The 15525-nt window shown below is 40.7% G+C and overlaps 3 protein-coding genes across 5 annotated transcripts; all 3 read left to right on the forward strand.

Moving 5' to 3' along the window:
* Positions 1–409: 409 nt before the first annotated feature.
* On the forward strand, positions 410–4586 carry pigs (phosphatidylinositol glycan anchor biosynthesis, class S). Its single transcript, XM_020085646.2, has 12 exons — positions 410–528; positions 966–1105; positions 1208–1319; positions 1413–1502; positions 1608–1699; positions 1957–2197; positions 2300–2442; positions 2511–2625; positions 2714–2859; positions 3026–3126; positions 3201–3411; positions 4009–4586. The coding sequence occupies exons 1-12, from the start codon at positions 510–512 to the stop codon at positions 4285–4287; spliced, it is 1689 nt and encodes a 562-aa protein (XP_019941205.1). The 5' UTR covers positions 410–509; the 3' UTR covers positions 4288–4586.
* Positions 4587–5296: 710 nt separating this feature from the next.
* srsf1b (serine and arginine rich splicing factor 1b) lies at positions 5297–9498 on the forward strand. Of its 2 annotated transcripts, XR_002202664.2 has the most exons (6): positions 5297–5739; positions 6981–7201; positions 7295–7467; positions 7865–8068; positions 8474–8562; positions 8909–9498. XR_002202664.2 is itself a non-coding variant. In XM_020085650.2 (5 exons), the coding sequence occupies exons 1-4, from the start codon at positions 5552–5554 to the stop codon at positions 8045–8047; spliced, it is 765 nt and encodes a 254-aa protein (XP_019941209.1). In that variant the 5' UTR covers positions 5297–5551; the 3' UTR covers positions 8048–8068; positions 8474–8667. The 2 variants fall into 2 exon arrangements, 1 of the variants encoding a protein (XP_019941209.1); XM_020085650.2 differs by lacking the exon at positions 8909–9498 and having other exon boundaries at positions 8474–8667.
* A 3019-nt stretch (positions 9499–12517) lies between these two features.
* On the forward strand, positions 12518–14452 carry dynll2b (dynein, light chain, LC8-type 2b). 2 transcript variants are annotated; one of them, XM_020085653.2, is made up of 3 exons: positions 12518–12658; positions 13397–13541; positions 13644–14452. In XM_020085653.2, exons 2-3 carry the CDS (start codon positions 13410–13412, stop codon positions 13779–13781), a joined length of 270 nt encoding a protein of 89 aa, XP_019941212.1. In that variant the 5' UTR covers positions 12518–12658; positions 13397–13409; the 3' UTR covers positions 13782–14452. The 2 variants fall into 2 exon arrangements, with proteins under 2 accessions (XP_019941212.1, XP_019941211.1); XM_020085652.2 differs by having other exon boundaries at positions 12561–12728.
* Positions 14453–15525: the final 1073 nt, after the last annotated feature.

Here is a 15525-nt window from a genome sequence, read left to right on the forward strand (position 1 = left end):
AATTCTACAAATAATACAGTGGTATTTTTACTTGAATGATACTTTGAAAGCAGGACTGTTATTTCTACTTGTGTTTTTATACAACATTGTTGTGTTTAGATCATACAGTCTATGGTTTAGAAAATTATAAAACATTTTAGAAGTGATTGAATTTCCTGTCTGTCTTTTTGGTTTATTGTTTTTCCAGAGCTATGACTGAAGCCACCACAAGGGGCGCTAGCAGGCAGTATGTCCCAACATTGTGTTTATGCGCTCGATATTGTCACCCCTCAGGCCCGGAGTAGCTGTGGGTGGGTCGGTGGTTACAGTAAGATAACATTCATAAAATATGTTTCCATGAATATCAGTTAGTAAATCATGACTTTGTTTGAGAGTGAATCACAAATATTCCTGGTTCACGACATATTTGAGTTTTTACTCTCACAGTACAGGTTTTCATGTGGGTCATGTGACTTCTGAGCGGCTCATAACTCATAACCAAACACACCTCGCCCAGTTCATTGACAGAAATGGCTACCACGGAAGTAGGTGAGTAAATCCACAACTGGATTCAGTACGAACTGTTTCCATCAAAGAGGAAGAATTCAAACTAGTAACGTAACTTACCGCAGCATCTCTAACGCGTACAACAGTCGTAGGGACGCTGGCTCGTCAGCGGCTGCTTTCCCCATGCAATTGTGAACCTTTGAAGCTAAATGCTAACTAGCCGCAGTAGCAGCATGGATGTCCTCCCTATGTCCACTGAGGACACTGCAGAAGGACCTGCCGGTGTTTGTGTCATTTATTTTCATTCATTCTTTATTACTCCCAAACGATCCCCAACATCTGAGCTCAGTAACACAGTTTATGAGCCCTCTTTTTTTTAAAGCCCTCTTTCATTGTGTAAAGCTAAACCAGGGCTTGCAGAAATGTGTTGACCTACACATAAACACAGTGATTCTGATCTGTGTGTCTGTTTCTCTCAGAGCGTCGACGAGGCCAGCTCGCTGCTCTGTCCATAGCAGTGGTGGTCATCATCGTGGGAGTCCCACTGTGGTGGCGTACGACTGAAACATACCGCGCCTGGCTGCCTGTCAGTCAAATAAATGAGTTGGCTAACCTGCAGGTTTGTTTGTGCATCTTTTAACATCTTACGGCACCTTATCTTCCATGTGTAATACATGTGTACCTTTTCTAAATATGTCCATCTTCATTTCTTTCCTTGCAGCTGCAGTTGAGTGCTGATGTGGAGGTTGTGTTCGCACGTGGCACTGTAACACCAGAACAACAGAAGAAGGTCCCACTGATGCAGACACAGGAGGAGGAACACAGAGTAGATGGTGATTTCTAAATATGTCTCTTATCTTGAGAGGATGGAATATGAATACGAGGTGTGTAATGTCATTTTCTTGGTCAAATGTATTTGTTTCCAGAGGACACAGCTTTGAGGTACAGATATGAAACAAGGTACCGCACAGCCACAGTCATGGAAGAGGATGCCCTGAACCAGCTGACAGCTGCAGGTGAGATGCTGTTTGCCTGTTCAATCAGCACATGTAAACATTTTGTTATTTCGGTCAGACCACAGATAGTAACCTCTCTCTGTCTCTCTTGCTTTCCCTGTGTAGAGGCAGATCTGTCTCTGCACACACTCAGCGAGAGTCCGTGTGGTTCTTTGGTTGTGTACGTGATCCCAGAGTCCTCTTCACTGCTGCCTCAGGTTGAAATTCTCTAGATTTTCAGATATTTTTTCCCACATGTCTGTTATGAGCGTCCTGTTATTTATTACCAGTGGTGGAGTGACGCCATCGCTAGATGTTTTCTCTTCATTAGTTTGTATGTGCTTATAAAATGGTTGATTAAGTCTAATATGTATAGTTTTATGCTTTGATAAATGGACAAGTGTGGACAAGCAGCATGTCCACAGGAAAAAAATATGGAATATGGAATACCTACTGGTCCCTTCATTTGTCTCAGGATGTTGACGTGTATATCGGTCGGAGAAGGACAGCCTTGCTTCGTATTGATGCTCAGATGAGAGTGGGCAAGACTCTAAAGCAACTGCTGACTCACATGGAGCCTCGAGTTAAGCAGGTGCTGCAGGTGATGTCATTCAGCCACACAGACATCACTGCTGCCCTCAGCGACCGAGTCCGTCTCAGCCCTGGCAGCAAGGAGAGCATCGCTGACAGTATGAGGGCCTTTAAATCCAGCCCAGGTTGGTATTTGTTTCACCGTGGCCACAAAATGGGCCAACTTAGTTTCTGTTCTACTCTGTATACACCTCAAATCTATGAACAATGCTTATTCTTCTCTTTAGGTTACGAGATAACTTTCAGTCTGTTGAACCCAGACCCAAAGTCCCACCGGCTAAACTGGGACATAGAGGGTGCCGTGCAGACCTACATCCAACCTTTGCTTACAAAACTGGCTCCTGTAGCCAACTTTAGCATCGACTCTCAGGTACTGTGTGTGCACGTGTGTTAATGTTAAGCATCCACTGTACATTAAAGCGTGTATTCTGCTTACAGACCTTATACTATGCCATGCTGGGTGTCAACCCTCGCTTTGACAGTAGCCTCAACTCCTACACACTGAACGCTGACGGCCTTGCACACGTCATCAACCCTGTGGAGGCCAGACTTGGTAAAAGAGAAAAGTCACACTGAAGAAACTTGATGTTTTTCCTGGTGTATAGATATAAAACAGTTGTTGTTTTGCATTTGATTTCCAGGCTCTAATGCTGCATCTTCCAACCCAGTGTTGAATTTTCTCCTGTACGTCCCGGATGCCCACCATTCTCCTCTTTACATTTATGACCGCAAGAAGCAAGAAGTGCCATCTAATGCTTTTCACTCTCCTCGGTGGGGTGGAATCATGGTGAGATCATCTTAGGGGCAGCGCTGGGTGACAGTAGTATTTTATTATATCATGAATAACTGTAGCTCATTAGAGAGTGCATGTAGTAGCTATAGAAAAATGTGGGGTTCTTTGCTCTCTTTTTTTAAGTTGTGTGACAAAAATGTCTGTATCTATATTTTTATAGGTTTATAATGTCAATGATTTCTATGGACCGGAGGCTGCGTTCCCTGTTGACATCGACATCAACATGGCTAAAGTTATGGGAGTCTTCCTGGCTCAGCTTCGGTAAGTGGACACAGTTGTTCTATTATACTTTTCCTGTAGACACGAGATAACTTAGCTGTCCTGCATCCCGTCAGACTGCTGCTTGGTGTGCAGTTGTCCTCCCCTCCCCCTGGCTTCCTGGTGGCACCGTGTGGCAGCGCAGGACTCGCTGATTGGGAGCTGGATCGCCTCATGTGGAGTCGGAGTGTGGAAAATGTTGCAACAGCAACCACCACCATCACCTCACTGGCACAGCTGCTGGACCAGATAGGCAACATCGTGATCAATGACAACATCGCTGAACAGGTAAGTTGCACATGCAGTTACATAATATGTAGGTTTCTATATTGGAACTGTATGTGCATGTTTCAGTGTGTGTAGAGCATCAAATATTGTATAGTATTTAAAAATCAAGTGTGGATGTTCATATCAGGCCATGTACAGCTCTGTTCTTAGGGATCTCAGACTAAAGTAGAAACTAACTGGACTGGTTCCTCTGAATCAATGCTTACAGTTCATATTTGTTTGTTGATCAAAAAAAGGTATGGGGCCTCAGAACTGTTGCATACACTCAAAACTGAGCCTGAAATATGCGTATAGCTTCGTCCATGAAAAAGCTAAGATTAATAAAAACAAACTTGATTGGATAATGTGTGTACCTGTATGGAAACTCTTACTGCCACAAACATTTTGTCAGAAATCTGAAAACGCTTGTAAAACATTGCTTCAGGGAACAGATGACGATGATGATGATGATGATGATTTGAATTTCTCTACAGGGATTAATAAAGTATTCCTGATTCTGATCCTGTGAGTGGCTCTAGTATGGCAGAGCGCACTAGAGACATGATTAGTGTCTTGGTTGCATCCATTGTATCATCGTTTTTTGTGTTTGTCTTTCAGGTGTCCAGTGCTGTCACGTCTCTGCAGCTGGCTGTGGCTGAGCTGGAGTCTGGGAACCTGGGCTTCGCTCTGCAGTACAGTAAAGAGGCCATCTTGGCATCAGAGAGAGCGTTCTTTGACCCGTCCCTCCTCCACCTCCTCTACTTCCCTGATGACCAGAAGTTTGCTATCTACATACCACTTTTCTTGCCCATGTGTGTGCCCATCCTGCTGTCGCTGCTCAAAATAGTGTCTGAGGCTCGACAGAAACGCAGAGATAAACAGACCAAGAAGGACTGAGAAACACGATGAGTTCTGAAGAAAGAAACACATAATTACCTGTTTTGTGAGTGGCCTTTAAATTTAGGTACAAAGGAAGCATGAAGAACGGCTTGTTGCATCATTGAAATGTTTGGTTTACGGTCATGTATGATATTTATTGTTTCATGTGGGGGATTGTGTTTATCATAAGATTTTATTAAAAGAATGCTGTGGCTGTCAGACACTACTGTTGAAAGCTTGAATTGTTGTAAATTTGTAAAAGTTTTATATTTGAATTCCACTTTATAAGTTATTAACAAATAAAGACCAAGGTGTAACTCGTTTTTGTTTGAGTTTTATACCTGACCATTTTCTTAAAATAGCTTGAGAATACTACATTTTGCATTAATATCAAATAATGGGATGGATTTTTGTCCAAAGTAAGTGGTCAACTTATGTTTACATTTGAAACACTACTTTTGACAAAATTATAATACAAGGTCAATTTATTATTGTATTATTTGAGCTTTTTATGGCATCTTACTGATTTATTCTGTGGTGTTTTTTGTCTTTTGATCACTGACAAATTAAAGCACTTTCTATGCATGTTAATGCATTATGTATACAGTCAAGTTTCTATATGAAAAGTTCTTGGCTGTGTTGCTGACACATGATTGCAATACAATGTCATATGTGACAAATGTGGATCTCCATTTAAGCACAATTTAATGGCACGTCAATAGCTTAGGCTCAAATCACAGTGTTGCTTTTTTGTGACCACCTTTTTATGTGATGGTCAAGTTCTTCATTTAATGTATGTAGATGGATGAAGTTTGCTCTGTTTTATTGAATAGAATGGAGGTTTTTGATTTCCCATCTTTATCTACTGATGAAGATAACGTGATGTAGTCGACAGCCCCGGAACAGCACCCAGCTGGATGCTGAGGTTTGATCAACATGCTGTGCACCTATGCTGGATGGTGTAACCCAGCGCTCCTGCAGGCGGCGCTGAGCGCCGGTTTAAAGGCAGTTGCTGCACGCCATTCAGCACAGACGAAGAACACGTGTAGTAGGCGGAAGGCGCTGAACCACAACTCGCAACTTCGAGCCTTTGTTATCTGAATGCTTTGTCGTTTCACTGGAAGTTCCACAGCTTCCAGTAAGTCGCAGCCGTAACTAAATAATTAACGTGCATTTCTAGCCGTCGCTTTACGACCTAAGCGCCATTTTATCGTCTTTTCGCGAGAAGAAGTCCTGTTAGCCGACTTGCTAACTTCCGTACATTAGCGAGTTTGTTGCGATCATGTCCGGCGTCATCCGTGGACCCGCGGGGAGCAACGATTGTCGTATATACGTGGGGAATCTCCCGCCAGACATCCGCTCAAAGGACGTCGAAGACCTGTTCTACAAATATGGGGCCATCCGTGATATCGATCTGAAGAACCGGAGAGGAGGACCACCGTTCGCCTTCGTGCAGTTCGAGGACCCGAGGTGAGACTGAGCTGCCCCGCCATGTCTCGGCGTTATCTCCCCTGTAGTTTCTCCCAAAGCTGCTCACTAAAGATACAGTCACACACTAATACATATAAACGGCTCATCTGGTTACAAACAAATCACATTGAAATGAATGGTGTTCCTTCTTTTTTTTTTTTTTTAGAAAAACGTTTATTCGACCGGAAGGTCCATTTAATGGCGGGAAGTAAATGAATCAGATACACTGATGGTTGACTAATCCTGAACAAACACATGTTGTAGGTCCTCAAATGTAAAAATCAACCACTTTATACACAGAATTAAATACGTTTGACTTTATATTATTTCCCATAAGACGAAAAATGAATAGATGACGACCCTGTGAGGGGCTCTTGTCTGGCAGAGATATGATTACTGTCCTAACCGCCCTGTTTTAATTCATATTTAAACATTCAGTGATTTAAAGGGGAACATATTCCCAGTTATCACTGTTTCACTAGAAGTAGTCTGTAAACAAAATGACGGAATAATCGACGAATGCAGCCCTAATAGCACTGTTGCACTGCTGTACATTACAGTCTGGTTTATTTGCACCTTTTCACCTCCTTACCTGCATTTCAATGGGAAATAAACACAATTCTGTAACATGCCTTGATTCTGGTGCCAAAGACTGTGATGGATGATTTTAAACTCTTCCCTCATACAAAGACTATTGTATTCTAAACAGCAAGGTCACTTCAAATTTCTCAGTTCATCAAGAACATTTATAGGATGAGTAAAACCCCTTTTCAGTGTCTCATACCCTGAATAATTAGATTATATCAAGTAATAGTTTGATTATCCTATGAAGCTATTATAAAACTGTAAAAAAGGCTTTTTAAATGGGTTCATATTGATAGAAATGTAATGTGCTTATTATTTGCACTGATACAGACACTGGATTGTGAGAATAACTGGCAGCTGCACTGGATTGTGACTTCCAAGCCTGAAATCACCAATATTTGCAGTGCCAGGGTCTAAACACCTTTTTAGCCTTCAATTAAAAAAAATGGTGATTTCCATGTCATATTAAACTCTTTAATCATCTTATATTCAACAGCTTTATTTCTTGAAATATAAGATAAGATTCCCCCCCCCATACCTGCACAAAGCGTGTTTCACCCAGGTTTCGTCAGCCAGTTGGCTTAAATGATATCTTGGCTCTGTGTGTTTATTTAGCTCATTCAAGTTTGCTGATCTGTAACTGTTTGTTTCCACAGGGATGCTGAGGATGCTGTTCATGGGCGTGATGGTTATGACTACGATGGATACCGCCTGCGTGTTGAGTTTCCAAGAGGAGGAAGGGGAGGTGGAGGAGGAGGAGGCGGCGGTGGTGGTGGTGGGGGTGGTGGTGGAGGGGGTGGTAGTGGAGGAATGGGACCCCCGAGGGGGAGGTATGGTCCCCCGTCCCGACGCTCTGAGCACAGGGTTATTGTGTCAGGTGAGTGTTCTGTTCCTCTCACTGCAGATTGTACTTGTAACTAAAGTGTTAGAGGTGAATTTATGACTTTTATACCTCATTTCTTCCTGTTAGGTCTTCCCCCCAGTGGAAGCTGGCAGGACCTGAAGGATCACATGCGAGAGGCAGGTGACGTATGTTATGCTGATGTTTACCGTGACGGCACCGGCGTAGTGGAGTTTGTGCGGAAAGAAGACATGACCTACGCTGTCCATCATTTGGATAACACCAAGTTTCGTTCTCATGAGGTACGTAAAGTGTTACAGCATTAAGCTATCTTGAAATGGAATGGCTATGGAGCTACAAACTGGAACTGTGAACATTTTCTCAAATGAAGAAAACAGGATTGTGGAGTGACCTCAACTGGGTAGTAAGTAAAGGCCAATGTTAAGTTTGCATGGGGATATAATGTTGCTTTGCGTCATAATTCTGGCTATGCATGTCATTTGTGGAGTAATGATGGCAACAATGGTGTAATGCTGATTTTTATCAGAATATTATTAGTTGCAGTGACTTCCAGAAACTGTAAATGTTCAAACAAAAATTTGTCTGGATCCTCCCAAAAAATTTTTGTGGCTGCAGGTATTTCCTTCTCATGTTGTAACTTACACGTATAAATTAATGCTCCCTAATGTGTGTGTTCAGGGAGAGACGGCCTACATTCATGTGAAGACGGACGGTCCTCGCAGTCCCAGCTACGGCCGTTCACGCTCTCGTAGCCGCAGTCGAAGCCGGAGCAAGAGCGGCTCACGCAGCTACTCCCCTCGTCGCAACAGGGCATCTCCACGTTACTCTCCCCGGCGCTCCCGGTCCCGCTCTCGCACCTAGACTCACCTGACCGTAACCAAAGTAATGGTGTACCTCAGAGCTGGAGAGGAAATCTTCACATCACATTACAGATCCTGATTACTGACCACGTATCATCTTGTTTGTGACCCCTTCATGCTGTTGTGTTGTGTGTTCGCTTTTCCCAACTTTCTATTATTTTTTTTCAGTTTTCTTTTTTAGTAAAAAATTTATGCAGACCACAAGTACACAAACCTCTTGGTCTGTGTACATGGCATTTTTCACTCTGCCATGCTTCCCTTTTTTTAATTCTCACAAATTGTCTCTGCTGGCCATCTCTCTCTCTCTCTCTCCTTTCCCCTTCTCCTGTGCTGATTGTGCTCGTTGTATGCTTCATGTTTCGTTTAAGAATTTACTTCTTCAAACATTTACTATTGTCCTTTGACCTTCTTGTGTGTCTCTCTGTAGAGATCAGAGGAACAGGATAGGATGGAAACAGAGGAAACAGTTCATATTAAGATAAACAGGAGGAGGAGGAGTCAAATATGGCACCAATGGTATGATGGCTGTGCCCTGTCATCTATGAAATCTGCATTTTAAGGCTGTCCAGCTTTTTCTTTTTTTAACATACACTTGACAGTAGAGCGCATTATTGAATGTTTTGAGTATTGGCACATTCTGCTCACCACTTTGTATTACAAGACCCAAAGCTTGTGTTCTTTGCTTTCGCTCATCTTTTACTATCTTCAGTATACCTTAGTTTTTGGGATTGATCATAGAAGTGTCCCTTGTTTTACTCAACGTAAACTCCCTCATAGATGTATTCATTGACATTTTTAAGTAATTTGTGAAGGTGTGATTCTAACTTGCCTCCTTCTCTTTGGTTCTGCTGGTATTCTGAAGGTTTGGACTGGGCTCATTGTCTCCCCATTCCGGAGCTGGATCAGGATTCAGGATCAGATCAGGATTAGGATTAGGCTTCGGGATGGATACATGGAGCAGGAGCATGGGAGCATTTTGCAGGGAGAGGATCCCGACCCCTGGCCCTGTCCACATTAACCCACAAACCGGAATCATAGTCAGCTATTCGAAGTAAATTGGCTTTCAAATTATCCAAATCATTTTTTCCAATTTCTTTTGGGACCTCAAAGCCACAATTACTGACGGCAACATGATGAGCGAATAATTTTTCGGATTTTTTTTAAAAGAAATAAAATTAAGAGCAAAGCTTGGATCAAAACCAAGAAGAGGGCTGGGAAGTGCAGGATGGATCAAGACGCGTAAGGAGTGGTAAATAGTGGGCAACCCTTAACAGCAAAGGAGGGAGGGAAGTGGGAGGCGACAAGGGAATGTGACCTTAACGTGGTTTGTATCTTTTTCTTAAGTCAGTCTTTTCCAGAGGAGGATGATTTCTGATTTATTTTCTTAGGTATAATCTTCAGTATCTCAAAGCTTTATTCTCTTTTAATAAAAGTTTCGATAACACAAGTAAATGTTAGTGTTTTTCTTGTTCAGTATTTTGGATGCCACAAAGGGCTTTACACAAAAGCATACAAAATCTGTACGCATGACATGCAATTCTGTTTAAGTACATTTTGCTGGCTTTTTGATATTTTACTTTTACAGCTGTTTCTGACGTTTGCTTGCTTTAACTAATACAGTAAGAACAGACAACTGGATGATTGTTTTGATGTCTTCAGCAAATGTTCAACTTTGAACACGAGTGTAAAGCTACACATTTGTGTTTGCCTAAACTGCATCTTATGATTTAAATTATTTAGACCATTCTCAGACAATTAGTGGGACATGACAGAGATCCATTTCATTGTTTTTATGAGAACATTACAACTAAAATGTACATGAGTAAAGCACAAAAAGTCTGGATGTTATATATCAAGACAAAATATGAGGAGAATTGTATGTGGAAAAAAAATATTGAAATTGACAAAGGGCATTTAAGAGAATGCATTTGCGTTTTAATATTAATTATCCAAATGTGAGTGAAGGTGTGCACACAGTTCTAATTAAGTCTATAATATTTACTGTACAACAATGGAGGATTTATGTGTTCGGTTAGAGATTTTTTAATATTATGGATTGACCATAGGCCTCCAAAATAATTGTAAGGGAGAATGGATGGATATTCATAATAGCAACTTCTCCAGAAACATGACAGTTTTTCAGGTGGGATGATTTCCCCTCTGCTGTTAAAGGTCTATGAATATGGAATTTCCCAATTGAAATGAAAAAGTTGGCAGAACACTGAACATTAAAAGCAAGTAAATTACATTAAAAGTACATCAGTTGAAACAATGGCCATTCAAATGGATGAGTCCAGCTGTTTTTTGTTTTTTTTTTAAATGTCCACCAAGTCCAAAGAGGATAGGTTGAATGGAATAGAAGAGTTGAAGCAACAACATTATATGCGCAGTTCTCCTCTGGATCAGCGAGGAACAAAGTAGTGAGATATTCATTGGCCTTCAAGCAGCCAGAACAAAATAGTTCTTTTCTTGGACGTCAAAGACACTGTCTCTGATGGCATCCTGATAAGTGATTGTTTTCAGATTAAACTGTTTGTGTATTGTGGAGCAAATCCAGAAGGAGGGGTTGCAGGTGCAGGATGGACACACGCACATGAGGAGTGTGGTAACTTGTGGGAGAGAACAAGGGAATGTGACAATGTGTTTTTTTTCTCTTAGGTCAGTCTTTCACTCCAGAGGCTTCAATAAAAGTTTCTTTTATAGTTTCATATAATCTTTATTTTCTTGTTTTAGTAGTTGGACAACCATGAAGTGACTGGGGTGAGCTGAAGGACACAAAACTATTGATAAGTTGAAAAGGGAAAAATAACTTTATGCACCTAGCCTGCAGGTTGTCATCAGAATGTTTTGATGATCATGCTGTGGGGCCTTTGTTAGTTTCAGTTATAAGTTTTTGTACATTTTAACAGGCTGTCACTTGCTGCTTTCTGTGTTATAGCACCCGATGGTACATAAATGCTATAGAGTCAGGATGCCATTTCTGTTGTGTCAGGGTTTTAATTTTTGTCACCGAATAATTTATTAAAAACTGATTCTCCATCCAACAATTGTCATTTATCCTTAAAAGAGAAAGAGTGCCTTTCTTTTCAGGGCATTACAACCAGAGGCAATGAATGCCAAGGCTGGGGTGCAATTCCTACCCTGTTACAGTTTGTGTATTATCCCCACCACCAATCAACTCCAAAAAATTATCCTATATCCTTCAAAGTAATATGATTACAAAGTTATTTTAAACACAGGCACATCTTTATTGTCAATTCTGCCACATGTGCAGGACATAGATGGGATTGAAATGCTGTTTGTCTCTGATCCCCTGTGTAATCTAATAAGTAGACAGAACACATAAGTCTGAAAACAGTAAACAGTACAACAAAGTATTATTAAGGCTCTTTATGGATATAGTGTTGTTACTGTGATTAGTGCAACCATGTGTTTAAACCATATTTCATATCAAATTGATGTCTGAGCAGGGAATGTATTCAGTGTCTCATTTGTTTTTTTCACAAATAAGTTCAATGACCTCATGTGAAATAAATACCTCTCACTAATTGAAAAATCCAGAATCTACAAATATGCCTCTTTTTAATTTATACGTTTTTCTGCTAGACACAGGTTGCCTCTTCCTTCATTGCAGACTGGCATTTAAACTCCGATTTGAGGTGAGCACAGAGAAACTCTCCTCATTCAGTAAGTGGAAAACCAGCCTCTGTATCTACACCATTTTGAAGTTCAAATAATAACTAAACTAACAAAGCAGGACACATTTTGAGCAGTTTTCAGACAATTTCTCAAACTGGAACCCAACAGGCCTCTGGGACACAGTCATAAACCAGTCCCATAATTAGGTCAAGTCATCCTCCTGCCTGAAGATGTCAGAGCTTCCAACGATGAGTCTGAAAGTCTTGAAAATCCAGAAAAATGACATTGTGACAACAGTTGGCTATAGAAACATCTGTGCATGGATTTCTGGATACTCTTTATATCGTCTAGATTTGCCACTGCCTGTTTATATCTTTTAATTACTTGTATTTTTTATATTTTATATTTCATGTTTAATGCTGTTTGCACTGGGGATAAGAGGGAAACGCAATTTCAATTCTCTGTATTTTCGCACATATGGCATTATTGATAATAAAGTTGACTTGACTTCAGGGCTGCCCTGACTTTACATTCAGCTGTTTAACCATAGACTGTATATAAAGAGTGTTTAACAGGCTGTTTGTTTGCACACTGACTCTCACAGTGTTTGAGATCAAAGATTCAACATGGTAACTCTTCTAACACTGCACTGTGAGGGTGCTCTCACATCTCCACTCATGTGGATCGATATGATCGATCGACCTGATCACCTGGATCGATCATGCACACATACGAGGGGGGTGAGTGTGTGTGAAAACAGTGCATTCTGGGTGGAAATAAGATGCGGGCGCATTGTCCGCGAGTAAAAAACGCCCACGAGCAGGGTGAGGCTCGGCTCCGGCCAATCGGATTAGCGGATGTGATGTGAAGGGCGGGGCGGGGACGCACGCGCTCCGTCCATAAAGGAAGTGCAAACTGCAGCTGCCTGTGACGCACACGTCTGATCAGTGATCACTATAACCGCACAGAGACGGTAAGAGCCAGTGTCCGCGTGTGAAAGAGAGCAGTCACTGTTTGTTGGTGTGATAGAAGCTGTGCAGGAGGTGAGTGAGCATCGAGGCTTCTCTCTCTCTGTGTGTGTGTGTGTGTGTGTGTGTGTGTGTGTGTGTGTGTGTGTGTGTGTGTGTGTGTGTGTGTGTGTGTTGCCCCCACGTTCCTTGCAATGTTAGCTATTGACATTTAAAATATTGAAGCTTCAGCTCGTTTCACTTCTGTCAGGCACCCAGAGATATCACCTGCATGTAACTTTGTTAATCCTGTATAAGATGCCATTCTCACTGCTCTCATTTTTTGGAATCATGAAACCAAAGTACGATTATGCTAACCCCTCAGAGTGATTTTACTTGAGGGTTTGTTTCTCTGTAAACCTGTATTTATTAGGCCTTCCTTTATGTTTATTGTTTAAAACCATTTTCACTCAGGCACTTGATTGCACTTTGTTTATTGCACTTGTCTTTGTAGAACTGCTGCTGTCTTCTCTTTTGTATTGTTCTCTTAACTGATTATATTTGCACACAGGTCTTGAGAAATGCAATTTTCCCTCCACTGTATTGTTTAAAAATATGGCTGGAATGACATTAATAAAGTTGAAATGTCAGTGCTGGTTCCATGGGAATGGAAGAACAAGTCTCACTGGTTGCATGAGCTGGAATCTGTGTGAGAACTATGTGGGTAAGAAAAAGTTAACAATTTTTCTCTCTTTCCTGTACAGTTAAGAAGCCAATATGTCTGACAAGAAGGCAGTGATTAAGAATGCAGACATGTCTGATGAAATGCAGCAGGATGCTGTGGACTGTGCCATGCAGGCCATGGAAAAGTACAACATTGAGAAGGATATTGCTGCTTATGTCAAAAAGGTATGTCGGATCAAAAATGATGAGCACCAACATGAAACTTTTACTGAAAGCTGATTTAATGGTGTCCTATCTGTGCTATGCTTATTATCACCTCCCCTGCAGGAGTTTGACAAGAAGTACAATCCCACCTGGCATTGCATCGTCGGGAGGAACTTTGGTAGCTATGTGACGCACGAGACGAAGCATTTCATCTACTTCTATCTGGGCCAAGTGGCTATTCTACTGTTCAAGTCGGGCTGAATCCCAACATGCCCTCTGAAAACTACTTTTAAATTCAGCCTTTAATACTTCTGTGCCATGCTGTACATTTGCTTCCAACTTTCTGCAGACATGCCCACCTCATGGTTCCCTGCTTTCTGCAGTCTGTTATTGTTTACCACCTACAGTGTTACCACTGTCGCTGGATGGTGCTTTGGTCCTGAACTGGTGGCATGCTGTTCATAACACATGTCAAACTACTACTGAGAACATCAGCATCCAGGCAGTATTTGTGCATCTGAAAGTCTTGACCATGAATCATATATTCTGGATATTATTTCTGTTGTGCATTGATGCACAGACCTTGTACATTTTTTCATATGAATATGTTGTATAATAACTTATTTTTCAAGACATTAAAATGAGCAACAGAGTTTTTGTTAATGCCTTTTTAATTTTCAGTGTCACCTCAGATTGAATTAATGAAAAAAAAATGCAGTGACTGTTGCTCACACCTAATAAAGAATGCTGTATGCTAACAGACTGAAGGCTTTTGTACATGTTTGAACATTCCTGTTTCCACTTCTGCTCAAAGTATTTACAATGTTGCTGCTTTGTATCGCTGGACTGTAATTTAGTGTACACTTGGGTGTTGTGATATTTTCAACATGTTGAGCACAAAACATTTGAGACAGTAAATTGGTTCAACTATGTTTGTGTTCCTTGAATTTTCTTCAGCTGCATGTTTAGTATAATCTTAGTTTCTGTATATTTCCTCCTGTATTCTGACCTTAATGATGTGGTACACACATTAAGGGAACAAACCAGTTTGTTTTTATCTATTCATTTCTGTTAGATATTTGTATTGGCTAACAGAGGAAGTGTTGTTGGAAAAATCCAGCTAAAGAAGAGAAAAGTATTATTAATGAAAGTATATTTTATGCCTATATTATAATGGACATAGTATAGTCTTAATCCTTACCCTAATCTAGTAGCCAGTTAGAAATTAAATGGAAATTTGGTACAATATAATACAAAGTTTATTTGAAATATAACCTACCTACCTGTATATAAATAAGAATTGGATCCACCTTGACAAGCTGCAACAACCTATCAATTAGTTAATTAATAATTATTGAGTATATAGTATGGACCAATACCATAGCCATCTTACAATGCCCATCCCTCTTAAGAAAAAAAAAACCCTAATACTTTGAAAAAGACTAAGACTTTTGATTGTTAATTTGTGCACAATAATGATTTGTATTGTGAGGTGAATTTCAGCATTTAGGACATAGCTTCAGTAAATATATAAAGTTGTGTAAGTTTTTCCTCATTAAGTTAAGACATTTATTACATAGTAGAATACCATGATGATGGACTCTTATCAAACAAGAGAGTAAATAAATAGGAATTCAAAATATGGCAGAAAAGGTGGGAATCAGGACGAGAAAGGAAGGAGATATAAAATACAAAACTCAATTCATAACCAAGAACTTAATAGAAAGGAACAGGGAGGAAGTCCTTATAACAAAACTAAGATTAGATCACATGGAACTAAATGACACCTCGTTTATAATGAGGAAGAGGAACAGTGGGGTTAAAGAGAAAACTGAACGTGTCATCTTCCATTGTAACAGAGCAGAAAGACAAAGCCTCCAGGAAAAAGTCTGGAAAGTGGGACGGTAGTGGGATCTAATGGGTGTTCTAGGGACAGAAGGAGAAGGAATAAGAGACATCACGAGACACTCGTTACGTTTTTTAAAGACAGGACTGATCTGTAGAA

The sequence above is a fragment of the Paralichthys olivaceus genome, chromosome 15 (genome assembly GCF_024713975.1).
Source record: "Paralichthys olivaceus isolate ysfri-2021 chromosome 15, ASM2471397v2, whole genome shotgun sequence".
NCBI lineage: Eukaryota > Metazoa > Chordata > Actinopteri > Pleuronectiformes > Paralichthyidae > Paralichthys > Paralichthys olivaceus.